The sequence below is a fragment of the Macaca thibetana genome, chromosome 13 (assembly GCF_024542745.1).
Source record: "Macaca thibetana thibetana isolate TM-01 chromosome 13, ASM2454274v1, whole genome shotgun sequence".
Taxonomy (NCBI): domain Eukaryota; kingdom Metazoa; phylum Chordata; class Mammalia; order Primates; family Cercopithecidae; genus Macaca; species Macaca thibetana.
Window position 1 is genome coordinate 44,801,311 of NC_065590.1, and position 27,594 is coordinate 44,828,904.

Genomic DNA, 27,594 nt, shown 5'->3' on the forward strand with positions numbered 1-27,594 from the left:
TTAAAAATACAGTGGCTTTATTTCCATTGTTTATAGTCCCCAGTATCCCATCTGATAAAGAACCTTCAATTCTATAAACAAAAATATTTCAAGAAAGTATGATACACAATAGTACATATAATAGTTTGGCAGAATTTTAAACTCTAGTAGTTCATACCCCCAAAAAACAAGTTTTAAAATTCAAAAATAACAGTTTTATTTAACATGTTATATCTTAACATTTAAAATATCATGCTCTAGTTAAATATTTCATCAACAACACTGTATACAAATAAAATATTACATAAAATATATTTAAGAAAATGTTTTGGTCTTTGATCTGAACAATAAATAAAAACAGGCACTTCTACATAGACAGGGAAGCAATTACTACTCAGAATAATAATCTTGTATAAGCAGCATGTGGAAATATGGCAATAATAAATTCTGGAGTTTTAAATTGACAAACCATCTATGCAAAAGTCTGCAACTTCAATCTTTTCACTCAAGTTCAAAAGTTACATATGCTTTCCTGGTCCACATTGAAAATTCACTAACACAATACGGTTGTTAGGGGCAATTCAATCTTCAGCTGGCCATTAAGGAATCATACTCATTTTCAAATACTAAAATTAGACTATGGTACCACCCAGCAAACCAAATACAAGAAAAATTAAACCCTCTTTCTCCTTATTATGACCATAAGATCACAACAAGATAAATTAGATGAGTGTCACACAATGATTCTTATTTTGCAAAATTAATTAACACACGAAAATACTGTTGGGGTAGCAGGAAATTTCCACGATTGAAAAACTGAATTCCACAATTGATAACTGAAAGTTCAGTTTTCTGGACAATTTAAAATTTACCCAAATCCCATAAAAATAAACATAATTCCATTTCACGAAAATCACCGGATCACGTTTAACAAAGTCTTTGTAGCCAATATGTTTATAAACACCTGAATTACGAATAAATCAGTCATTATTATGGGAAGTAGGAATATTATAGAAGAGGGCAAGCAAAATAACTTAAAATGGTCAAATTCCAGAAACATGATTTCAGATAAGAGGGTACAAGTTTTTCAAAAATGACCACTAGCTGGTAAGATCAGAACCAATCATCCTGCCATATTATCCGTAAAAAAATGACCATCTTCCGCTTTCCCTCTTCACGTGAGTACCACATTGAAGGGTTTAGAGGCCCTCAAATGGTTATCACTCGTAAAGGCAATTTTCATGGTTTAATATAGAAATTACTCTAATGTGAGAACACAACATGGAAACTATTCAAAATACACCTTTCTATGCAAAATTGAGTTTGTATCTATTTTAGCATTTTAAATGAGCACTCTGCAACTGAGACCAAATATCAATCATCTCTTGAGGTTTTCTACTATGTACTAACATCAGATCTACATAGGAGCAGATATTATTTTTGTTTTTCTCCTCGATATCAAATGTCCTGAAGCCTTTGTGTTTCTCTGGAACGAGGCCGAGTTTCTGAAGGCACATTCCAGTATAAACGTCATCGATGGGGTAGAGATGGACCTGGTCAGTGATATGGTACAGCCTCAGGGCCAGATGGCCGGAGTAGAGGAACCCCCCTCCCCCTGCATAGGGTGGGTAGAGGCCAGAGTAAACAACTTCAGGGATGTAGTACTTCAGCTTCTTATCCCGATGAGGTCCAGCATTGTGGATCACATCACCTATAAACAGATCTTTGGCTTTGCTCTTGGATAAACTATTCAAGTAATTCAGGATGTGATGGGTGTTCACAAAAACATCATCATCGCCCTTGAAAACAAACTCAGTGTCTGGGCAGGAAGTACTTACCCACCTGAGAAACAGCACTTCCTTCAGAGACAAGTTGAAGAAAGTGTCTCTGTAATTCCACATAAGAATGTCTTGGTGCTTGTCACTCTCAAATTTCAGCATATCTGAAAGGTCGGGGTGGTTGTCCTCTGGGGGTGTCTGGCCCAGCAGGAAGACTCGCACCACGGTTTGGTTCCCCGTGTTGCTTTCTTGGCCCCAGGATTCCCGAATTGCTTGCCTTCTGGCAAAATGTGGAGTGAGGGACTTAATCGCCAGCAACAAGAAGGGTTTCTTTGCACACTTATCCGGCTGATCTATAAGCAGTGAATAATTGCGGCATCTCAGATACAGCAGAAAGTCTTTAAATCTGTCCGGCAGGTTATTAAAACCTGTAACCACTGATGTGACCCTCAGGTCAGGTTCACAGTAGTTCAGATGGCTTATATTGGAGAGCCTGCCCGCCTCCCCCGTCTGGTTGGCTAGCATGCTCAGGATGGGGTTGTACTGCCGGTTCAGCTTCTCTTGCTCTCGGTTCCAGTATGCCTCAGGAGGGGTAGATATCTTCCAGAACTTCTCTTTGGGTATTATTACTTCCCCTTTTCCATCTTTTTCTTGGCTACTGCTTTTGGAGACTTCCATAATCAAATAAATGAAGACATTTGCCATCATTAGGATACCCAACAACTTTATTCTTCGACGTCCAACACTCATTTCTCATATCTGGAACAAAGGGGTGGAGTATTGCATCAATTAACTATCAATATGCATTTGCACATACAATTTATTTTACTTGTCTCCCCGGGAATAGTAGTTTATAGCAAAGACTCTACACTTGCACTGCCTAGGTTCAAATCTTGGCCCTTCCTTTCCAGCTTTGTGACCATGGGCAAGTGGGATAGTCCATGTTTCTGCTTCTCCATATATAAAATGGGAATCAAGTCCACTTCAAAGGATGGTTGTGAGGAGTATATGTTGTTATATGGAAAGCTTTTAACATAGTACCTGGGCTCACAGCAAGCACTATGAAAGTGATTGCTGTAGACATGCTGAAGCTAGAGATACCTGTTACTACATAACCTCAGGAGAGTTCAACTTCCTTGCTTACAAAGGCACATACAGTGCTTGGCAAACTGATTTGCCTAAGTCATAACAAATATATTTTACAGTTTAGTATACACATACACACACAAAACTATTTACATGTATGATGCACTGTGTGCAGTTCCGTGTCATTCACTCTCAAGTTCTATTTTATTTGAAAAACTTCAAGTTTTTAAAATGTAGAAACAGGGACTGGTTACGTTGCTCAGGTTAGGCTCAAACTCCTGACCTCAGGTGATCCTCCCACTTCAGCCTCCCAAAGTGCTGGGATTATAGGCGTGTCTGACCTTATCTCTCTTTTTTTAATGCTAGTCCCAACCCTGAGTTATTTTCCAACCTACCATTTTACAGATGAGGAAACCCAAGCAGAGAGATTAAGACACTTGCCCAGGGTTGCAGGGCTAGGAAGCAGGAGACACGGAACCACAGAGCATCTCAGAGAGAGAAAATGAAAGCGGATGCAGGACAGCTTTATCCCAATAGCCAAAAACTGGCAACAGCCCAAGTATCATCAACAGAACCAATGCAAACTGTGGCATCTGCATACAACGGTATATCCCTCGGCAACAGAAAGGGAAACTATAGTGAATGAAACATTACAACATTACATTGTGAATGAAGGCCAGAACCAAATTTTTATTTATATTAACTTCAAGAACAGCCAAAATGAATTTAGGTTCTAGAAATCTGAAAGTGATGGAGGTGGTGGGCTTGGAGAAGGATAGGAGGGAACTTCCTGGGGTACAGAAATGTACCATGTAGGTCTTGATTCTGACGAAGGCTCCATGGATGTATACATTTGTCAAAACCTAAAGTGTATACTTAAGATATCTATTGTTTGTAGCAAAAAGAAAAAGGGAAATATAAATGCTCTTTTAGTGAAATATCAAAGGATTTCAGGCTGTGGGCAATGGAAGAATAAAGAATGAGTAATGAGATGGTTTGCTGGGGATATCCAAGGTTTTAACACTATTGACATGGATGGCCTATATAAGAAAACATTTAAGCCAAGGTGACATTAAAAGACAGCCCAAAAAACTGGAATGGCAATGTTCTATAAAGAGCTGAGGATTTTCTTATCAGGTTAATTCAACGGGGAATTTATCCTTAGGTACTATTACTCATTCCCATTTTATACCTGAGGAGGTACACATTTAGAGAAGGGCAGACTGGAATACCAGCCAAGGCAAACAGATTCCAAGACTGTACCATGCCAAAAGGTAGCTACACTTCTCCAACTTCTAGAAGAAAGTTTTGTGACTATTTTAATCTAGTATTTGGTTTTTAAAAGAAGATTTTTAGGTTCACTGGATTCTAACAAACAGTACTAAAGTAGAAGAATATCTGTCATGCTGAGAATGCTGTAAAACGTATTAGAGAGCCCAGATGAGATCAACAAGGAATTCACAAGCTATTGTGTGTCTCTAAAGATCTGTCTAGCAGATCTTAATCTGGTTGCTTGTATTTACTACTGCTGAAACTACCTTTGCAAAGATTATGGATAGTGAGAAATCTAGCATGGCTGACTCCATATCTTGCGTCTACACTCACAGGCTGGCTGTCTCCCCTCATTCCTGGGCATAGGCCAAGCTAACCACGGGAGAAATTTAGTTTACAGTTTAACTTGGAAGCACAGATGTTACTGTTACAGATGGTAACAGTCCCTCCATAAAACTGATCCCTTCTTTGTTCAGGGGGCTGAGGCTAATGAAAGGTCACAAGATTAGGATTGAGAGGGACCTGAATTCTGCTAAAATGTAAGCACAGTTTTTATAATCCCTTACTGCTCAGGAGTCATGCGGCCAGAGGCCACAGGATCTTTGACTTCCCCAAGTGCTCCTGTAGTTAACACCACTATTATAGAACCTCAGATTGGTCTTTTGAGATGTTTTGCAGACTTACCCCACCCAGACTAGAGACTCCTGACTCCCCCGACCCCCACAGACTCAGCACATGGCCTTGATTGCATCTGCAGCCAATCAGCGGCACCCACTTCCTGGTCCCCTGCCCCCGAAACTATTCTTGAAAAACCTAACCTCATGCCTCTGGAGATTTCAGTGATAACTCCAGTTACTTCTCAAATACTTCTCAAAAAGAAAAGGTTCTAACTTGGGACAATTCTCCTAATGCTAAAGTGAGCCCTTGACCCAGTACTGCTATCTCTAGGTCTCAGGCCCTTCCTAGGCTGGAAGGAGGGCAGCAGGAAATGTGTGATGGTGAAAAACTACAATAAAGAGAAAGATTTGCAAAGGGGCCAGGCACAGTGACTCACACCTGTAAACCCAGCACTTCGCTTTGGTAGGCCGAGGTGGGCAGATCACTTGAGGCCAGGAGTTTGAGACTAGCCTGGCCAAGATAGCAAAACCCTGCCTCTACTAAAAATACAAAAAAGGAGCTGGGCATGCTGGTGTACTCCTGTAGTCCAAGCTACTCGGGAGGCTGAGGTTGCGGTGAGGCGAGATCATGCCACTGCACTCTAGCCTGGGCGACAGAGCAAGATTACTCAGGAAAAAACAGCACATACTATGAACAGCTAAATACCCGGAAAAATTTAACTCAGTAAAGGGATTTAAAACATTGATAGACCTTTACCAAAATTTCTAGAGTAAAAGAGGACAGCTTAGGGAAGAAAAAAGGGAAGCACAGTACTTTACATAGGGGGTTGTGAACTTCCAGAGCTAATTCTCCTAGGAAAGATACAGGGTGAATAATATGTAAAAGTGACTCCAGGTAATTTAACAAGTTTATACATCTAGATTATAGGGGAGGCCATGAATAACTGGAATCCAACCACAGACACGTGAAGCCTCTACCACGGAAAACACCATTCTTTTGAGGATGCTTTGAGGAATAAGCTTGCTGATCCCTGGCGAGATTTCCAATTTCACCTGCTACAATTCAGCCTTTTATTTCCTCAGTCAAGGCCATGCCAAGGTACAGTTCTCATATCATCTTGGCTCAAGACACAGGGACTAATCAATGGCCTTCCCGGGAACACGACTCTCACCTTTCATTTAAGTGCTCAAGGCCTCCAGCCCGCAGGCCATTTTCCTGCTCATTTCTCATTCTCACCCCCTAAGGGAAGCAGATGGCATACCACTTTACCAGGAGAAAATGGAAGCTCAGAGGGGACTGATGATTTGCCTGAATATTATGGAAGAGTTCAGTGACAAGGCTTAGACAAGACCGCCTTCTGGATCCCAATCCAGGACTGTCTGGATCTCTTATTTTTTTCTATGAGGCTCAACCACATTCTAGTTACCTGGTCCAGGTCAGCAGTGAAGTCCCACAGGGTGACTATGGCATGGGATCATGGAAAACTGATAGTTACGAAGAGGCTCCAAAGAAAGGGAAATGGGGGCACCTACGAGCTCCCAGTCCCCCGTCAGGAAACAGATCAGCCTTTCTTGTAAAAGACTTAAGATTCCCAAAGGCTCAATTTGAGGCAATTCTTCCCATTACTTGCTAAAGGGTATTTCTTTCAAGCCAATCTGAAGAAGAAGGTGGAAAACACAAGATTCTCAACTGCACATTTCCATCAAGGTTAAATGTCATCGTGCACTTGTGACCTGAGCACAGTGTCTTGCATGAGAACTCGGCTTCTAGTAGGCTCTTAGAAAAAAGCCAAGTTCATGGAAGGGAAGATAAAGCAGTGACCCCCATAAAAATATCTGTGGGAAAAAGCTCTCTAAATATCTGACTAAATATTCCCATCGCAGACAGAAAAGCCAATTCCAATGTCTTTCTTCAGCAGGAAGTTACATTGCGTAAGAAGAATTTAAGAAAACTTACCCCAAAGCTGGGGGAAGATGTTATAAACTCTTGCTGTGAAACATAGACTTTTTATTGTAACAGAAATAAGAGAAAACCCCATATACAAACACAAAGCGAACTTAGCTTTTTACCTTGTCCCCAACAGGGACGGAACAGTTTTCAAACTTCAGTTGGCTTTGTTTAATGAAATTAAAATATTTAGAAAGACAGTATAACAGAAAACCTTAGCTGAAAAATGGCTTACAAAACAGTACAGACATGATGCCGAAACTATGTGACAACCTAGATAAAATACCACACAAAAACAAAGTGGGTTTATTCAGGGTGGTGGGATGAGAGGGTGTTTTCACATCCTTTACCGCTGCCCAACTGTCTGCCCTGTAAGCAGCCTCTTCCGCACGCTGGGGATTGGGACACGGCACACGGCCCCATGCGGGGTTCCCTGTTCCACAGCCCACCCCGGCCTGTGCCAGCATTGCTGTATTCAACCCCTGCGGTGCTGCATGGAGGCTCTGTCACAACACCTATCCCTATTACCTGCACACCTTCCCTTGTGCCTGTGCCACCTCCTAAGGGTTCCTACATGAAAATAGTGAAACATGAACACACCTGCCTTAACAAATATGTCCCAGGCACCAGCAGTCCTTTGAGGCAGATACTCTAAACTCCCACTACTTATTTCGCTGAGGTATGGGGTGGGGGACACTGCGGGGGTGGACAGGTAACTGAACTTGTCCGTCATACAGCTGGTAAATGGTAGAGCCGGGACTCAAACCCAGGCAATGATACCTCCAGAGTGCGAGTTTTCAAGCATCACACAATCACGGAAGCAAATGCTGCTGCACAGGGTTATGATTGCAGGAACTGAAGAGATCTGGGGCTTATTTTCCATGGTTAATCCTCTTAGTGGTAATTTTTTAAAAGCTCTATATTTATACATTTTAACCCACAAAACTACGAGTCAACAATCAGATGTGGGAGGCAGTGTACTATCCTAAGTAACATTAGTGACTCTACAGGTTACACTCTGGGCAAAAGGCAGCCTCCATTCATCTCTCTCCTAAAAGAAAATGAGAACAAATGAGGCTTTGAGAGTCCCAGGTTCCCAGCCAGTAAGTGATGGAGTCAGGGCTTGCGCCCAGGCCTTCTAGTTCTGGTTTCTTCTACACACTGCACTGGAACATGGGAAAGATTACCAAGCTGTGAAAACAGACAGTGACTCACGTGGACTTTCTCCATGACCCTGGGGAAGCCAATTTCTCAAGACCTTAGTTTCTTGGCTAAGAGGCTGTTTTTTTTGTTTTTGTTTTTGTTTTTTTTAACTTCCATGCAAAACCATTGTGTTTTCAGAGGCACCCATTTTCCTATTGTCCTACTGTTCTAGTAATCAGAAGCTATGGGCTGGGCGCCATGGCTCACGCCTGTAATCCCAACATTTTAGGAAGCCAAGGTGAGAGGAATGCTTGAGCCCGGGAGTTCGAGACCAACCTGGGCAACACAGCAAGACCCCATGTCTACATTTTAAAAAAAAATTAGCTGGGCATAGTGGCATGCACCTGTGGTCCCAGCTACCCAGGATGCTGAGGTGGGAGGGCTGCTTGAACCCAGAAGATCCAGGCTGCAGTGAGCCGAGATTGTATCACTGTACTCCAGGTTGAGTGATAGAGTGAGACCCTATCTCTTAAAATAAAAATAATAATAAAAATCAGAAGCTATGATCCCTCCTCCCCCAGGCCTCCCTCCCACCCATCCACATGAGATGACCTTCAGTTAGTTTAACTCTGACCAAAGCAAAGGTCTTCAATACCTACTTAGCTCACACAGGCTATTTTCCTTAGGGCTCAAATACTGAAACAATTCCAATGTTTCATTCATAGACACTAGACTGGGAATCGCAGAACCCAATAACCCTAAAAAGGTTCCCTTCAATTCTGAGAGCCCTGTAGCACTGAAGCAAAGTTGCTGGCCAGAAAACATTTGAATGTGACCACCAACAGCCATGAGGACTCTCTCCCAGAACTCAGGCAGGGTCTGACTCCCCCACCAATGGGCTCAGGCAAGCTAAAGAGATGCCCGACAGTAACTAGCCAGGGCTAGAACAAGCAATACGTCCAAGCCAGACCCAAGACCTGTGCCAAGACTGCCCTGCACTTTCTCCTACTACCAAGATTAAGGATGAAAGAAAAGCAAGGCCTCCTTGTAACCATGAAATAAAATGACCAGTCACCCCCACCCACTCAGGCTGAGAGAAAGGGGCTGGAAATCCACGCTTCTGACTACACCCCAGCAGTGTCAGAGCTAGCAGCCTCCGTGTCTAGGGGGCATCCTGGTTCCTGCTCACTTTCCTGCTCAAACGGGACACACGAATCCTCAGAGGGAAAGAGCCCAAGCCCCCTGTCATATCGTGAGGCCAGAGGAGCATGTTCGTTCTGCCCTTTGCCCTCCCCCGCCACATCTGGGAGTCTGGCAAGCGTGGTTTACCTAAGTCCTCACCTCTCTGGCTATCCCATCTGTTGCCTGGTCCTTGCCAGCCCTTTCCAGGTTTTGCTTGGAAAAACAAAGACAGAGACAGTTTGCAGCTGAGTGGCTCTAGGGGAGAGAACAGCTCCTAGCACTGCTGGCAGATGGTAGGGTGATAAGGGTGTGAGTGGAACAGCTCAGTGGGACCAGAAGAGCTGGGCCACAGCTAGAGCTTGTTCCTTGATTGGAGAAAGAGGCCTGGCCGGGGTTCTCGCCGGGGCAAGGAAGCCTCAGAACTCCACGACTCCCTCACCAAGAGGCTGGCACTAAGCTAAGAGGATGGTTTGCCTCCGCTCTCCAGTCTAACTAACGGAACAACTGTCAGCTAGATTTAAGCAATTTGATTCCCAGCCATTACTTTTAGCCTTCATGTTCAAAATTAAAAGGGAAGCATATTTATAATGAATCTACTCACCTACACAGTCCCACAGGCGACATTATACATCAAAGCATCTGGCAGGACACATTCTGGTCCCCACTGATTACAACCCCCCAAAAGCCCGGTGTGGCCGATTTACTCAAATGATATTCATCATTTCAAATCAAATTAGCCACCAGATGTATTCTTCAAATAAACACATACAGAACTTTTGGGGAAAAAGGAGAAGGGAATTAACCCTCCCAGAGGCAATCCTGCCCTGCCTTTAGTAAAACTGAAAATGGTTTTAGGTCCTCAGATTATGTGATTTAAAAATAAGGGTAGCAGATGTTTGAGGATGGAGATGTCCCAGATCCATTTTCAGATTGGAAAACCAGTTTGGCATCTGGAATGAGAGGACCAGAATTAAATTCTGGTTATGCTACCTACTGGTTGTGTGACCTTAGGCAAGTTACCCAACCTCTCTAAGCCTCACTTTTCTCCTTTGTAAAATAGGATGATACAACCTCCAATAGCTCTTCAGGGGTCTGCCTTCTCCATCAAACCCTAAATGAAGCACATTTCTCAAAGTTCCATCCTTCACTGCCTCTTTAGTAAGTCTTCTCTCTACAAACTCATCCATCCAATGCCATGAGCATCACCTCCAAAAGGAGGGTTCACGGGTCAACCATCTAACTCCAGATATTAGCTTCCACATGCCTTATGGAGTCCCTCTTCCTCAGGCCCCTCTGTGCAATGGATCAAGTTCCCAGGCACCTGGTGAAAACCCCACATTACCTTGAGTTGCTTCCTGCTCTGCACATTCAGCCAGGAGCCAGGTCCTGGGTTCCTACTTCTATAACGCCACTGGTAGCTCCCTCCTCATCTTTCCTCTATTCCACAGAGCCTGCAATAGCCTACAGCCTCATTTCCCACTATGCTCCCAAATACGTCCTATTTCCCAAGTCTTCAGTCCCCTGCACACACCCTTCCTGCTCATGCTGTTCCCCAGTTCCCCCAGACCACCACCAATATGCTACTGCTCCCTGAGAACCTAACTCTAGCTACGTGTCTGTTTTCTAGAACTCCTTTCTTCTCCATTCCCAGAGGTTGAACTCAGGGCTTTATCACTTCTCTCTCTCTTCTAAGAGATTTCCTGCCCAAGGGTATGCCCCAGCCTAAACACCAGCCTCACTGCCCAGGAGTCAGGCAGTCTGCTCCTGGTCAGGATGCCTCTACCTGGGCACCCTCCACAATTAAGGTCTTCACACTGCACCACCATTACACTCCAGCACATAGTACCTGAGACTCACCCAGCATTTGCTAAAGGAACAGATACTTTGGTCATCCGGCCAAGTTTACTGAACACAGTGTTCAGTAGAAACCAGATTAATTAAATATATATACACCCTTTCTCCTAAGAGATGACCATGGAAAAACCACATGTGCTGAATTACAGACATATTTATAGAAAACTCTCACTTATTAAGAACTAAAGGGTAACAGAAAAATTTAAATAACTTGCTAGACTTAGGGGAGACAAGAATTTCAGCCGTGCTGACTCTGTATTAGACGTGAGGGTGGGGACAAGATCTGAAGAGGTGAACTGGGGTGAGAAGTACAGCTGCCCCCTCATTTCCCAGTCAGCCCCAGACCACCAAAGGCAGCAGACACATGGGTGTGCAGCAGTGCAGGTGTGTGGGATTCAGCAGGGCTTCCAGGTGAGGGTGCCATCTTCCTCTGCAGCAGACCCGTTATCCCTCCTGCACCCTATTCCAAAATGGGGCATCTCTACCTCCTTTCTGGAGAGGGATGGACCTCCAGCAATTGTTACCTACAAGGCCGTGACAGTCATGGTAAGCATATCTAGAGGAAGATCCTTAGTACAGATTTGCAACCTGGGGGCATCTACTTACCTAAGGTGGAACAATCATTTTTTGTTTTTGAGACGGGGTCTCCGCTGTCGCCCAGGCTAGACTATAGTTGCCCAATCACGGCTCACTGCAGCCTCAACCTCCCAGGCCTAAGTAATCCTTCCATCTCAGCCTCTCGAGTAGCCGGGATGCACCACCACACCCCACTAATTTTAAAATTTTTTTTGTAGAGATGGGGTCTCCTCATGTTGCCCCAGCTGAGTCATTTTAGAAAAGAAATGCTGGGGCCAGGCGCGGTGGCTCACGCCTGTAATCCCAGCACTTTGGGAGGCCGAGGCGGGCGGATCACAAGGTCAGGAGATTGAGACCATCCTGGTTAACACGGTGAAACCCCATCTCTAGTAAAAATACAAAAAATTAGCCGGGTGCAGTGGTGGGCACCTGTAGTCCCAGCTACTTGGGAGGCCGAGGCAGGGGAATGGTGTGAACCCAGGAGGTGGAGCTTGCAGTGAGCCGAGATTACCCCACTGCACTCCAGCCTGGGCAACAGAGCAAGACTCCATCTCAAAAAAAAAAAAAAAGAAAGAAAACAAAAATGCTGGAATGCAAGCAGTCCCTTCCCGGGGAGCTTAATGCATTTTGGAAGCCCTTGGTAAGAGCTTGTACATGGCTTGGTAAATGCTTCCACTCCAACCTCTAGGACCTGTGTACAAGCAAGCGTATTCTGGCAGGCTCTCAGTGAGCCCTCGGAGAAATTTCTAAACACTTCTCTCTGATTCATCCTTCTGCCTGCTTAGGTGAGCTGCACAGAATGTTTTTCAGTCTGGGTTCAACTAGCAGGTAGAAACCAGGCGGTAATCTAAGCAAGGGAAGTTTAATACAACAAATATGATACCTGAGTAACTATAAAGATGGAATAACAATCTAAAGGATGCCCTGAAACAGATGAAAAATATCCCCCAAAATTAGGTAGGGCAGGGGTTTTTTCTGAGTTTGTTGAAGAAAGTAAAGATGGCAGAAAAATTCCTGGGTACCTAGGCCAGAGATCACCCACAGTCACCAAGCAGCAGGAGCAACCTTCTAGGGTGCAGGCAAGCAAGGCTGGGTATATAGACAGTCAAGCAGGCAGAAGGAAGGAGGGGCACACACAGGGAGTCATCGGGTGCTGCTGGACCCGGAGTGAAGAGGCCTCCCTCTGTAGGAGCTTGCCACATCAATGCATATGCTAGGCCAGAGCAGCTCAGGGTTGTGCTCAGGACAAAGATCAGGTGACTAGCTCACCAGACGGCCAGCACCAGAGGGGGCTTGGGGTGAGGTACATACATGGGGGCTGAGAGGCTGTAGGGAGTAATGATCTGGGCTGGATGAAGTCCACCCAGTCTTAGGCTCCTGGTCCCACCACTGATGCCAGAGCTGTAGAAAACAGAGCAGCGGATGCTGGAGAAAGGTGTGCCCTGCAGGAATATAGGAGTGCAGGAAAAGCACGCGCGTGCGTACACATGAAATCAGGAAGAAAAATCCCTTCCTCCTGCAAGGTCCCCTTCAGAGCCCTCTACTTACAAAAGGCAAAGAAAAGACATTTAAAGGGCCCAGACCCATTTTCAGAGATCAGGCAACTGAGGGTGAATTTGGAGCATAAAGGCAATACTTAAAAACTGGCATAAGTTATAGATCTCTACATCACCAACCCAGAGTCATCTCTAACAACATTTTTATTTAAGTCTGTGGAAAAGGGGGTATAAAACATGTGTCCTGTACACTGAATTGGCAGAGGTAATACGTGACAGCCCTTTAGTCAACAGCAGGGGACAAGGCAGGACCTGAGTGGGGCTTCTAATAGGGCAAATTTCAGAAAATGCAGGGAGAAGCAGGGCAGGCAAGAGATGGGGTAGGGGCACAGAGTGTCTCCAGGCAGAGATGGACACAGCCAGTTCATGGACAGACAGGTTCTGAGGCCACACTGGAAGGGCAGGTAGGAGCTGGTGGGGCCCAGGGCTGCTAGGAAGAGGACATGTGCAGCTGCGGCTAAGTGGACAAATGTTGCTGCTGGATGGACCGGAGGAATGTGCTTTCTTTCATATCCCATCTACTTAAAACAGAAAACTGACCACATCACATAGGAACATGAAATAAGGGAAAAAATGAAGAACTCCAAGTTGGATGCCCATGATTACAACTTTAGTTGGCTTTGTAGTCCCAAAGACTTAATTTCTCTAAAGCAGATTCAGTTCACAGGGGGAAGAGTGGTTTGTCTTCTGTCATCAGATCTCTAACTCACCTCTGACAGAATACAGGTATATGTGATTTGTCTTATCAAATTTTGGGGGGAGCGAGGGACAGGGTCTTACTCTGTCACCCAGGCTGAAGTGCAGTGGCGCAATCACAGCTCACTGCAGCCTCAACTTCCTGGGCTCAATCGATCCCCGACAGCTCACTTCAGCCTCCTGAGTAGCTGGGACTACACGCATGCCACCACACCTGGCTAATTTTGGTATTTTTTGTGGAGATGGCGTTTCGCCATATCACCCAGGCTGGTCTCAAACTCCTGGCCTCAAACGAGCCACCTGCCTCGGCCTCCCAAAGTGCTGGGATTACAGGCATGAGCCACCCAACCCAACTGCTTTACCAATTGCTAATCAATGAGATTATGAGTTGTTTCTGATTTTTCCTGTAACTGAAAATACATAAACACCCTCCTAGGCACATCATCTGGTTATTTCCGGAGGAAACATTACGAAGGGAACCCAACCTTTTAAAGTCAGTTAGCAGAGAATCAAGCTATCCCCCTCACTCTCACCCTTAACCTCCCACCAAAAAGGTCAGACTGATTTATCCTCTCATTGTATACCCAAGAGCACGGAGTCATCCACGCTGACAGTGAATACTATACTCCTCTTTTATTCATTTATTTATTTTTTTAGATGGAGTCTCGCTTTCTTGTCCACACTGCAGTCGGTGGTACGATCTCAGCTCACTGCAACCTCTGCCTCCCAGGTTCAAGCGATTCTCCTACCTCAGCCTCCCAAGTAGCTGGGACTGCAGGCGCCCACCACCATGCCTAGCTAATTTTTGTATCATTTAGTCGAGACGGGGTTTCGCTATATTAGCCAGGCTGGTCTCTAACTCCTGACCTCAAGTGATCCGCCCACCTCAGCCTCCCAAAGTGCTGGGATTACAGGTCTGAGCCACGGCATCCGGCCACCGTCCTCCTTTTTAATCTTTACCAAAAAAGAACATCTCCCTGTTTTAATTGATGCCATCTTTTCATACGCTTCCTTCCTGGTCTTCCTACTCCCCCATGCCCTTTGCCCATTTTTAACGCTGGGATGTTCTCATCTCATTTAATCTTCACAACAAGCTAAAAAATGTGAGGCAATTAATTTGAGGTCACAGAGCTAATCCCGGTGGAGCCAGCGTTTGGACTTTGGCCCCAACCTTGGGTCTAAGCTCTTATACTTTCTACCACACAACACTGTTGCTCGAGGAGGATTGAGAATCCCTGAATAAAGTTGTACTTTTAAAAAATTAAGGTACCAAAATTATTGCATTTGTAGATACCCACCCAGGAAAATGTAAGCCATTCCAAGGAAAGCCACAGGAAATCGAATTTTTTTTCCCCCCCAAATTGATAAGAGAAAGTAATAATGTAAACAAAATGGCCGCTTGGGAACCACTCAATGGGTTAACATATCCAGGGGCCCTGGTCTGGTAATACTTCCGCACCATAGGCAGAATCCCCTGCAGATATGTTTTGTGATGAGTTAGTTTTAATTAGTTATTTGTATGAAAGGATGAGAGACTGCTGGGGCTTAAACTAGCCTCATCTTAAAACACCTGTCAGAGCTGGCTACAGGTGGAGAAAATCTGCCTTTCCTTCCCTCCAGCATCACAGCCTGAAGTGAAGGGAAACCAGCTCAGCTTTACAACCTGCCACAGGGTTGGGACAGTGGCACAGGGCTGCCCCAAACCCCAGCTCTCCCGGCTCTGAGAGGAAGAGCCTGTGGCAGAAAAGGGATCAAAGAACCAGCGTTATCCACCAACTGTACCGTCTCACTCTCGGTGTGTGTGGGGAGTAGGGGTGGGGGGGGGTAAAGGGTCTGCCTGTATTCTGTGTTGCCCCGTCTGGTCTTGAATTCCTGGGCTCAAGTGATCCTCTTACCTCAGCCACCAGCTCGTAGCTGGGACTACAAGTGTGCCACCACGCCTGGCTTACCTCATTCTTTTACTTGTTTTTTCAACAACATGCACACGAATTCATACACAGATTGCGACCCAGTTTCATTACCAGAAAGAAGCTCCAAGAATTTCTTTCCCAGGGCCTTACAGACCATCCACTCTAATACCTCTTTTACAGCAGAGGAGACCAAGGCACAGGGAGACAGAGCCTTGCCCAAGGCTGCCCTGGGGAGGAGAACCAGGATTTCTACCATGTGTCCCAGGGGACTGGGGAGTCCAGCAGTCAAAATTATCATTAGTAACAAAGTCTTTTTCTCACAGTCTGTAGGTTCCATTCTGGGCTATCAACATAAAAACAAAAGAATGGATGGCCCCAGATTAGCGGGGTGTGGTGGCTCATGCCTGTGATCCCAGTTACCGGGAAGGCTGAGGCGCTTGAACCCGGGAGGCAGAGGCTGCAGTGAGATCGTACCACTGCACTCCAGCCCAGCCCGGGCGATAGAGTGTGACTCAAAACAAACAAACAAAAAAAGAGCCAAAGCATCACCTCTTCCTCCCACCCCACTGCCACCACCCAGGTTGGGCTGCTTTTATTACTTCCCCCTTGCTGTCAACACCACCTCGCCCACATTTATCTGACTTAGCACATGGTGTGATTAACAGGTCTGACACACCAAGGACTTCTGGGCAGAATGGGCCATATTCACTACTGCATCTCTAGTGCCTACCACTCAACACACAATTTGAGAACAAGAAGGGGAGGGACAGTAAAGGAACCAGGACCTAACCTAAGGACATTTTGTATTCTTTGACCATTTTGATCAAACATTTTAAACACTGCTCTAGCATAAGTATCCTAAGCATCTATCAATTCCCGAGATTTCCCCTCTAGGCCTCACTCAAGACAGAATTACGTGGTGTCATCTCAAGGCAGTACATCACCTAAAAACATGGCCCAGGAAACACATACAATTAAATAAATCTATAAACAAACATAGGCCTCAGGGATGGGGGAGGTGAGAAAAAAGGCAATTAAAAATTAATAGAAATGCACAAGCATAAATTACATTTACTGGACTAGAAACAGAATCCCATTACATAAACTAAGTTATCAAAGTGACCTTGCACAAGTGCTTCTGGAAATAAGTAGGCCATCAGCCCTGTCTTGGCAGTCTTGGTGTACAGAGATGGGGAAGGGAGGGGACATCTGTTATCTGTTATGTGGGCTCCGCATGTCTACAGACACGAATGCAGAAAAGGAAACTATTTTCACGTAGGTATGAAAAAGTGATTACTGTCATTTTACATAGTAAAATGCACAAGAATTCAACCAATGACCAATTTATAAAATTTAAAGATGACACCTCTCAAACTCATAAGATCGACTTTCCAAAGTATACCACTCCCCACCACTTAGTTCCATTGCTGTGATAACAGGCCACACAGAGAGAAATGGAAATTTTAAATGTTAAAATAAGCACTTTAATATTAAGCACTCAGGCAATCAAATTCAATCCACTATTTTCCCTGGCATAAAGAATCATCTATGGCAGGGGTGCCCAAACCCCGAGTCATGGACCCCTAGTGGTGCATGGTCTGTTAGGAATGGGCCGCACAGCTGGTGGTGAGCAGTGGTGGGCAGGCCTGCAAGCTTTACCACCTGAGCTCTGCCTCCTGTCAGATCAGCTTGATATTAGATTCTCATAGGAGGGCAAACTCTATTGTTATCTTCGCATGCAAGGATCTAGGTTGCATGCTCCTTACTAGAATCTGATGCCTGATGATCTAAGGTGAGACAGTTTCATCCCGAAACCATCTCGCATGTCCTCCCACCCTGAAGTCCGTGGAAAACGATCTTTCACAAAACTGGTCCCCAGTGCTAAAAAGGTTGGGGACCACTGATCTACCTCACTTCCAACAGGTACTCGACAAACTTTCATGACCACCAGCACCCCTTAAAAACAACTACTGTCCTCCCCACCCATACCTCTGCTCAGCCTGGCTTCTCCTGGCTTAAGACGTCCCTTATCTTGTTTCTGTCCATCCTTACCCCCATCCTTGAAGGCCCAGGTTCAAATCCTGTCTCCTCCTCCATGAGGACAGCCTCGATTCCCCAAGTCCATGGATTTCATCCTCTCCTCCTGGCACTCAGGATCCCCCAAAAGGAGTACCAAGCCCTCATTGCCTGGAATCCACTCTCAGCTTCGATGCTTCCCAGGAGAAATGGTTCCAGGTGAGCCAGGAGGCTGGAACTAAGCAGCCTGTCCCTCAAGTGGCAAATGATAGCCAAGGGCTGGCAGGCCCCGCCCACAGCACCCAGCCACTAAGTGCCAGCGCCCCTCCTCTCACACTGAGCATCCAGTTAAATTGGGCTCCCTCTGGGATGCTGCCTCTTCTCCACAGTCAGAGATCATCCTCCTCCCAGAGGACAACACTTCTAGTGACATGTGGCCCTGGGTGGCAACTTCAGAGCAAGGTGGCAAACAAGCAAACCAGCTCCCTGCTCCATCTCGGATTCCTGTCCCGCCTCTTCTCCCTTTCTCAAAGGCACATTAAATCCCAACACATTACTGACGAGTGTTTCAGGACTGTTGTTTTCAAGTTGTTTCTTTTTAAATATCAAAATAAACCATATACATTTTAAAATACATATCCTCAAAAAAGTAACACTTTGGCCTTTTATCCAAGTGTTCTATAAAAGAGGAGGCATCACTGAGGCCTTCAACCAAGACTTGTTTCCGTATTTAAAGAAGTGCAATAGTAACATAGCTTTCTCTGGCCACCTTCCAAGAAAAGTTTTTGTGGCCACAGTAAAAGAGAATATGCTTGCTCGATATGTGGGCACCCTACTGAACTGCTTAGAAACTGGGCCTCTTTTACCAAGCAATTTAAGTTTTACGCGAGTAAAACTTAAGTTTCACCTCAGTTTTCAGCGAGTCTCTGCATAGGTGATCAGGTATGTGGAGGGACCAGGGACCACAGCAATCCCAGTGCCTCGGGCTTCCAAATCTCCCCTGGTCTGCGTCTCACTCTCCCTGGGGGCGTCCAACCCTCTCCCCCAAGCCTCCACTATCTCTAAATTGAGGGCTGCCCCCTCTGCGGTCCAGTGTGATCTTCCTCTCTCTCTGGATGGTGCCCATGGGCCCCTAGTCGTGAGTGGGGTAGGGATGAAAATAGAGAATCATCACCCTGAAGCTGCTGGTGGCTACCTGAAGCTTCATGATATGCTCTGTATCTGCAGTGATTTCAAAATTTCCATTATAAAGAGTTAAAAAAAGACGATCCATCAGAACTTTGAGGAATAAAAGTTTTTTTAAAAAAGAAACATTCAGTTAAAAATAGGAGTATTCATGAGAGATATTTTAAGTTCATTTGAAGAAAATAATTCCTTATGTGGTAAAGGAAGAGAAGAAAAATATAATGGCTGCATCTCAAGAATAAAGTTGCATTAAGTTCTTTATAAACAAGCTTCAAATACAACCATAAAATAAAAACACATCTCACTAATTCCAAATGTTCACTGCTTAGAAAGGATAGCATTTGTAACACTTTGACCCTTTCATTATTAGACAAATATATTTGAATCTGAAAATATCATCCGGCTTACCAGTGAACAATCTAGAGCCAGACCTGAAGGGTTAAAAACACACATGTGCACATAAAACTCCCCACAATTGTGTTATTTCCTGATCAAGACTCAAAAAAAGAAGTACTTTGGAGAACCAGTTGGATGTTAAGTGCTTCTCAAAGAAAATAATTTTAAAAATTTCTACCAGGCACTTTGGGAGGCCCAGGCAGGCGGATCACCTGAGGTTGGGGATTCGAGACCACCCTGACCAACATGGAGAAATACAAAATTAGCCAGGCGTGGTGGCACATGCCTGTGATCCCAGCTACTCAGGAGGCTGAGGCAGGAGAATTGCTTGAAACCGGGAAGCCGAGGCTGCGGTGAGCCAAGGTCATGCCATTGCACTCCAGCCTGGGCAACAAGAGGGAAACTCTGTGTGTGTGGGCGGGGGGCGGGATTCTGAAGCACAAATAAACTGCAGCAAGTTTATGGTCCATAGACGTATCTTCCCAGAGTATTAACACTTTCATATTCATGAATTCAATGGATTCCAATAATAAACATGTGAAGTTGGCTGTGCAGGTTTCACGCTATTTTGCAGGGAGGTGGGAAACAGAAGCTAAGTAGGTTGCCATAGTTACAAAGACGTTTGATGTCAGCTCTGGGACCAAAACCTACTTTCAAGTTCTCCATCCACATCAGCCAGTCCCCAACCCCCCAACTCCCAGATCTCCACTCCCTGTGACAGCTCTTGCTGCTTCTGGGGTCTTGCACCAATAGCAATCTCCACTGTTTCCCCCATCTTGAGCCTCTCCCCTCTCCAATGGCTCCGGGCACATGCTCCTTGTCATGCCCATTTGTCCTGCCTTGACCCTCCCAATCCCCCTCACCTTCTAGAATCTTCACAGTCCTTGCACCCTCCTGACTTTCTAGGGTACCCAATACTGCTGGCCACCATGTCTACCCCACCCCAACCTCAGGAACCCCCAGGGTTCTCCTGCATCTTGGCAGCCTTTGCTCCTTGGCCCCATCCCACAAAATGGACTCTCTCCGCAGTTCTGAGCCCAAGTCTACTGCTAGGTTTTCCCTTACCCCATATTCTTGTCCCCTAGACATCACCACAGACTCCCACATCCCATATGCTAAAAAATGCCCCAATGTACCTGTGTGATGGCCCTTCTCCTAACCTCCCTTAATTGGTTTCCAAATTCCTTTACACCCACCATGAGTCTTTTTCTCTCTCCCACCTCTTCCAAATAAAACACACACACATTTCAATCTTGTACCATCCTGCCCTGGTTTGAGCCCTCAGTTTCCTCTCTACTAAGACTAATTTTAATGAAGTGGCCTAACTCAAATATCAAACGCCTACTTAAACCAAGCAGTATTGAAAACAGGCAGCAAAGAATCAAGTCAGAGTTGATTGTTGTAAGATTGATAAACACTTAGGTGAAATATGAAGCACTGCACAGGGGATAAGGAAAGGCTGCTTTATGCAGGGTGATCAGAGAAAGCCTCTCTTCTCAGAGAAGAGGTGAGGGATAGTTCCAGGCACGGGGGAGCAGTCACCACAAAGGCCAGAGGCAGGAAAGCTGGGGGCCTTGTGCCTGGAGTGAAATGAGCGGTAGAAGCGAGGTAGGAGAGGATAGGAGAGAAGGGCAGATCACCAACCCTGGTAGGTGACATCTGAACTCTGGCTTTCTTCTGAAGAAGACAGGGAGCTACTGGAGGATTCTGAGTAGAGAAGTAACCTCAAGTCATTCAGTTTTTAAAGGATCCCTCCAGCTTCTTTCTGAGAGACTGGTAGGGGGCAAATGGGAAGCAGAGAACAGAGGGACTGCAATGACCTGCCCCAGGTCAGGCTGGCCTCATTCACGCTCAGGCCCATCTTCCTCAATGCAAGCCCAGCCATAACTTGTCAGCACAGTCAGCACACCATCTCTCTCTCCCACCTGACCACAAGAACTTTCACTGATTCCTCACTACCTCCATAACTATTAACTGCCCCATCTCTGCACGATTCCCGAGGTTGCATCATGGCCTATTACACCTTTCTAAGCACCATGCACTCCAAACCCAAGGGATCACCTGCTGTTTCCCCAAAAGACCTCTATGAGCCTTTCCACTGTGTCCTGTTTTCTCAGCCTACAATCCCTTGAGCACTTCTACCTTCCTTTCTCTGCCCCTGAAATGTTATTCGCATCCTTCAAGACCAAGCCCAAAGGCCACTTCCTTAAGAAGCCTTTCTTGGCTGCCTCCAACATGTAATTTGCTTACACCTCTACCAAGGCAATCTTACCAGTTCCTGGCTGTCTCCACCACACTGACCACTGAGGGCAGCAATCATGCCTGACCCATCTATGAACATGCACAGGCCAAGCACAGTGCTAGGCATACACCAAGTGCTCAATCAGTGCATGTTTGGTTGGAGAACAAACTGCCCACTTCACCAAACATCTTGAGGTCTTAAGGGAGAAGTATTCCAGGGCAGGTTTTCCATCTTGGCTACTGTAATCTGGAGACCAGGGGACCCTCTGATGGAGCCTCGGGGGACTGTCTACTCAGCACTAACAAAGGTACAACCACAAGTAGGGACCACAGTGTGGACAGATTTGAACTGAGGCCTGCCAAGACTCTTGCCTTCTCTGGTAGAGATCTCTAAGCAGGCCCATATTCCATTTTAAATTTCCGTAAAAGTATTGGAAGTATGTTTTTCCCAAGGTCATTCTAGAAGTGCACAAAAGAAGAAACAAGCACTTAGAAGGACCCACATCAAGTTAACTGTAGTTATAGTGGTGAGAGAGGGTGGAATTATTTTCCTTTACTGTATCCTCAATATTTTTGCTAAATAAACATCTAATGAAAGTCATTTAGAAAGAATGCCAAGTACTACCCAACTTACATTTGAAGAATGGGTCCAAAAATGAAAAGTACCCAACAAGGAGACATGAGGCCATGGAATTATGTAATACCACTTACACGGTAAGATTACAAGAGTTGAAAATGTTTTAAGTGGCTTGTCTGAAGCAAGCAATTAAAATAATTGGCCCTGTGCTTTCACCTCTGAAATAATTATTTCACTAAACAAAGCAGATGTTGGGAGCATCTTGGGCACTTGTCGATGACTCTTACCCAAACTAAACTCTTCCACAAGCTCCATCATCAACCATAGACCAGTTCTCATCACTGCATCCTAGCTCATGTCACACAGGTGGACAAAGAGCTCTGATGGGACATTTCAATGACTGTCTTTAGAGAGGAAATGTCAAAAATAGGCAATCAACTAACAAATAATACATCTTAAAGCTAAAGCTATATCAACAAAGTATTACATAAAGATTTGTCTTCTTTCAATAAAAGACCTACAGAACTGCTAATAAAATAGCTCATTTAAACACAAAAGATCTAGTTGCTTTAGTTATGACCCTGTTAAAGAAATAAAAAGTGGAAGAGGAAACTGTAGTCAGGCACAATGCTAGGTATTTTAGGTGTAGCTTTATATTACTTTCCCCAGTAAATCTGACATAGGGCTTTATCTTCCCCATTTTACAACTGAGAAAATTTATCCTGAAATAGTTTGTGTAATTTTAACTTTAGACATTCCCATACGTCACTGAGACTCAGATTAAATAACTATTATGACTATTGTCCGTAGTCACACAGGAAGTGGTAAAAATAGAATTCAAGTCTATTTCACAAAAGACTACATGCCACACTGCATGACTGACTCCACTTACATTAAGTTTGACAGGTAAAACCCATCTATGATGATAGAAGTCACATCTATGATGATGTAAGAAATAACAGTTCCTTCAGGGTGAGAGGGTGGGAAAATGGACAAGACGTGGGCACAGGAACCTTCTGCAGTACTGAAAATGTTTATTTCTTAATCTGAGAGCTTACATACATGAGCTCATGCTTAACACTTCTCACACTTTACTGCATGTTATACATGAAGTTAAAAAAAAAAATCCTCATCTTATGGACTCCAAGTTTATGCTCTTAACCACTAAACCACCACATGGCACTCAGACAGAATGTAGTCACATGCTAGAATTGATTTCCTTGGATTATCAATGTTTTTCAAACATTCTGGTAAGCAAAGTACATCCTACTCATATCAGAATGAAGACACCTGAACCCTTTGTTTTAAAAATGCCACAGAATGAAAAGAATGAAAAGTAAAAAGTATCAATTTCCTGGCTACTGGGAATTTCCCCCTCTGTAGCCACATCAGAAAATGTTTTTTTAAATTTAACTTATAGATGCACAGAAAATAATGTGTAACATATTCTTAAAGTTATATATGAAAATACCTAAAGCTAAAATTGCACAAGATACATGTTATGACTCTCAAAAGACATCTGAATTTTGTTACAAAAATTAAGACAAGGCAAAAAGACAAAACTGGTAGGCAGAGGTCGTTAATACAGGGCAACACAGAGGGCAAAATCTCAATTCTTAAAATTTGTAACAAATAGAAAACTCAGTACAAATAACTTTTTCCAGCAGCAAAGTAATTGTGCCACACAAGCCCTCATAAATTCTCCACCAAGTATCAAGTTCTCCTTGTTGAAGCTTTGTTCAGCCTGGCAAAGCCTTCTTACCAGTGAGTGATGATGAAATCGTTACATCAATTCTCCCAAAACCTTATCCCACACATACATACACCTCTTATTCAAACAGTAATTGCCTCTCTAGAGAGAGGAATGTATTCACTCTATAATTTGCAGACATATTTGGCAAGTATCTAGGAACAGCAATCCCACCTTAGAGAGTGGAGAAAAAAGACAGCTGGGTCCACAACTTTGGGGTGTTTGTGCTGTTTTCTTTACTGGATGCAGCCAGGAAACATTTACCACTTCAGAGTCTAGTTTAATTCATCTTTTAATCTTCTGTACACACCAAAAATACCAAGCAACCAAATGACTTTAGTTTCCCTTGGGCACTTACATAAAAGACCAAAAGGTCTTTATGAGAATCTTTCAGTGTTGTTAATGTATGTACCACCATCAGGGATGTTGCAATAGATTATATAACCAAGTATTATCCTAGCTGCAAGATCTCAAGATCTCAATGTTTATAAAAGTAACCATAAGCATTTATTTTTAAAGTCTCTAACAGACTTTCCAATAAAACCATCAAAAAAAAAAAAATACAGAAAACTAAATAGAGTCAGATACTGCATCCATTAACTAAGTTAGAAAGAATGAAAAGCACTGACCCAGTATGTCAGGAACATTAACAGCTGTGGATCAGCATCCCTAAATTAGGATTTTCACGAAACCCCAGCATTGCTAGAAAACATTTAAAGCTAAGGCCGAGCGCGGTGGCTCACGCCTGTAATCCCAGCATTTTGGGAGGCAGAGGCGGATGGGATCACGAGGTCAAGAGTTCGAGACCAGCCTGGCCAACATAGTGAAACCCTGTCTCTACTAAAGATAAAAAAATTACCCAGGCATGGTGGCAGATGCCTGTAATCCCAGCTACTCGGGAGGCTGAGGCAGGAGAATCACTTGAATCCGAGAGGCAGAGGTTGCAGTGAGCCCAGACTGCGCCATTGCATTCCAGCCTGGGCGGCAGAGTGAGACTCCATTTCAAAAAAAAAATTTTTTAAGCTAAGTTTCAAAGTTTGAGAAACAGAGGATTCATCTTTTCTTTTATCCCTGCATCAGCTGAAAAAGTCCCACATATTTCTCTCCAGAACATCTTAGCTTATACCAACGATGCCTCACTAATGCAACTATTTAAAAAAAAAAAAAAAAACACACATTTGAACAGTATGGTGAAAATCAACTATGAATTATCAGTTCCACTTTGCGATTTTCAGCATAACTTTGGTGTATCAGAAACCTAAAACATGACTTCTTTAAAACAAGAAAATCTTCAAAACTACAAACCCTTCATTTACTCAGCCCTTTACCAGAAGCCCAGAAAAAACTTCATAATTTTTGAACAACAAGCAAATCATGTTTATTTGCCTCAAAATACTACCTCATTACTTAGGTTTCAAGAATCTTCTGATGTGCATCTGCCAAATATGGCCGATTTCAGTCTCAGGCAAATCTGAACGGCTACCACAGGGTTACTGTTTTTGGTAAGGGGAAGTCGATGCCAGGAGGAACTTCTCTACTGATTACAGCAATGACCAACACTTATTAAGCACTTAACTCTCCCCGTGCAGTGAGAGGATTTTGACAAACATCCTATTTGTCCTCAGACACAATCTTGTAGAGCAGACATTACCATCCCCAAAAGCAGATATGTAAAATGAGGCTCAGGTGAAAAATAACTTGCCCAAGATCACTGAACTAAATGTGGCAGAATCAAGTCTAATGAATGGTAAGGGTGAGAACTGGTCAGTTTCACAGAGAATTAGGCCTTCATCATACAAATGTCATCTGCACAAAAACTAAACGAAAAACAGTGAATTCTTGCTGTAGGGAGAAAAAGCAATATTCCGAACTAAAAAAGTAGTTTCAAACAGAAGATCTAATGATAAACACATTTGTAAAGGCTGGGCAGGGAGGAAAATGATTACTCAAATTACTCAAGTACAGCCCTATGGGGCTCCTGCACTTCTCCGTTCTTACAAACTAATCTGGTTTACCAGCGCAAGGACTCTGAGTAAAACTCTCCCAAATTCCTCCAGGCTTAACCACCCTCTACTCAAAAGAACCAGGAGCAGGAGCTAGGATAGTGGGAAGTGACCGCCCTGCCTTGCCCGGCCGGTCTTCCCTCCGGGTCAACTGTCAGATCCGCATGGGTGCGACCATAAGCCGGCGCGGGAGCCCCGGGACTGGCTCGGCCAGGGTACCCGCTTTTCCACTCCCAGTCCTGGCCCTGTCGGCCACTTCGTTTACCACCTCCAGAGGCACAAATAATTACACCGGAAGAATTTGTTTTAACAAGTAGAATTCTATATTCACCAACTGGCTTCGCCATCAGATATTACGGTAGGGTTCCAACAAGAGAAGGGCAGAAGAATATGGTTTAATTGTTCTAAATAATCTTTCTGCGAAGTTGGGGTGGCTGAGGCGGCCACGGGGGATACAGCTCAGGCACCTGTGAGCTAAGTACACTCAACAAACCACCCGTACGTTTTGGGCAGGAGAGCGCCTCCTCGCCAACCCAGGCTATAAACGTACGTATTTTTAAAGATGAGCTTCGACGCTGTGACACTTGTGGGGAGTCTCTCGACTGCTCCTCCACTTGATGGGGGAACAGGGAGTTCTGCGGCTCCCCAGCCCCGAGTGTCAAATACCATGGCCTGGAAATTAACCAGGTGACTCGGTTTATCGCCTCGAGAAGGGTCCGCCTACCGTGCTGGAGTAGCCGCCTGCCCCGCGCCCGCAGCCGCGGCAGGGACCCCCACGCCCACCTTCCCACGAGGGGTGTCTGGCAGAGTCCGGCTTCAGGCGCTCCCTGGCCTGGCAGCACCCACCCCACCCCGCCCCACCCCACCCCCACGACTCGGGCGAGCAGCCTGGTTAATCATTCAACGCAGGCGGCGTGGAATATTTTTTTAAAGGTCAAAGCGAAAGATTCTCCCTAAGTTTGGCAGAAACCAGTTTTGGGGGAGCCGGAGACAGAAGTGGCAGAGGTTGGGGGTGGGGAGCGGCTGCCGGCGGCTCTTTGGCTCACAAAACACCTGATCTCCCCATGCGGCATGGGAGGCCGGTGCAGTGCGAGGGTGCAGTGCGAGGGTGGGGTGCGACGGTGGGGTGCGAGGAATCACGCGCGCCCCCCTCCCCGAAACGCCCGTGCGCCCCGGATGAGGCCCGGCCCCAGATGCCCCTTGCCAAAGCCCGCATCGCCCCGGCGCCGGATCCCCCGGAAGTTGGGGTGCAGCGGGGAGGGGGAAGGTCCCCGGGCTCCCGGGCGAGGTGGGCACGGAATGGGTTGGGAGACTCCTAAGCCCCGCAGCGGGCGGTGTCCCTCTCCTCTCCCTCTGGACTGGGGTTGGGTGGCTAGGACGGCGGGAAGGTAGGGGAGGCTTAAATGCGGCAGGAGCCACCTAGGGACTGCTTCCTCCACCGGGGCGCGGGTACGAAGCCGGAACCGGAGAGGAACCGGGCGGGGGTAGTAGGGGGTCCGGAGGGCGGAGCCGGAGAGCAGGGAGGCGGAAGGGGACCGGTAGAGGGGCCTGGCGGGGAGGGAGCCGGTGGGGGTGCTCACCGCCCGGGCCCTACCTTGTCCGGGAGCAGCTCCAGCTCGGCGGGGCGGGGGCAAGGGCGGGAGATCGCGGCCACATCCACGTCCCGGCCGCTCCGCGCGGCTCAGCCCGGCGACCGCCGCAGCTCACGCTCCATGCGCGGCGCCCCGGACGGGCGGCCCGGCAGTGTCGGCGGCTGGGACGGCTCTGGCTCGGCTCTGCTGGCCTCCGGCACTTGTTGCCGCCGCCGCCGCTGCGCCTCACTCCCCGCT

At 45.6% G+C, this 27,594-nt stretch overlaps 1 protein-coding gene across 2 annotated transcripts; it reads right to left on the reverse strand.

Moving 5' to 3' along the window:
* Positions 1–27,594, reverse strand: B3GNT2 (UDP-GlcNAc:betaGal beta-1,3-N-acetylglucosaminyltransferase 2). 2 transcript variants are annotated; one of them, XM_050753503.1, is made up of 2 exons: positions 27,360–27,594; positions 1–2,516 (listed from the first exon to the last, which is right to left on the reverse strand). In XM_050753503.1, exon 2 carries the CDS (start codon positions 2,505–2,507, stop codon positions 1,314–1,316), a length of 1,194 nt encoding a protein of 397 aa, XP_050609460.1. In that variant the 5' UTR covers positions 2,508–2,516; positions 27,360–27,594; the 3' UTR covers positions 1–1,313. The 2 variants fall into 2 exon arrangements, with proteins under 2 accessions (XP_050609460.1, XP_050609461.1); XM_050753504.1 differs by lacking the exon at positions 27,360–27,594 and adding an exon at positions 17,650–18,928.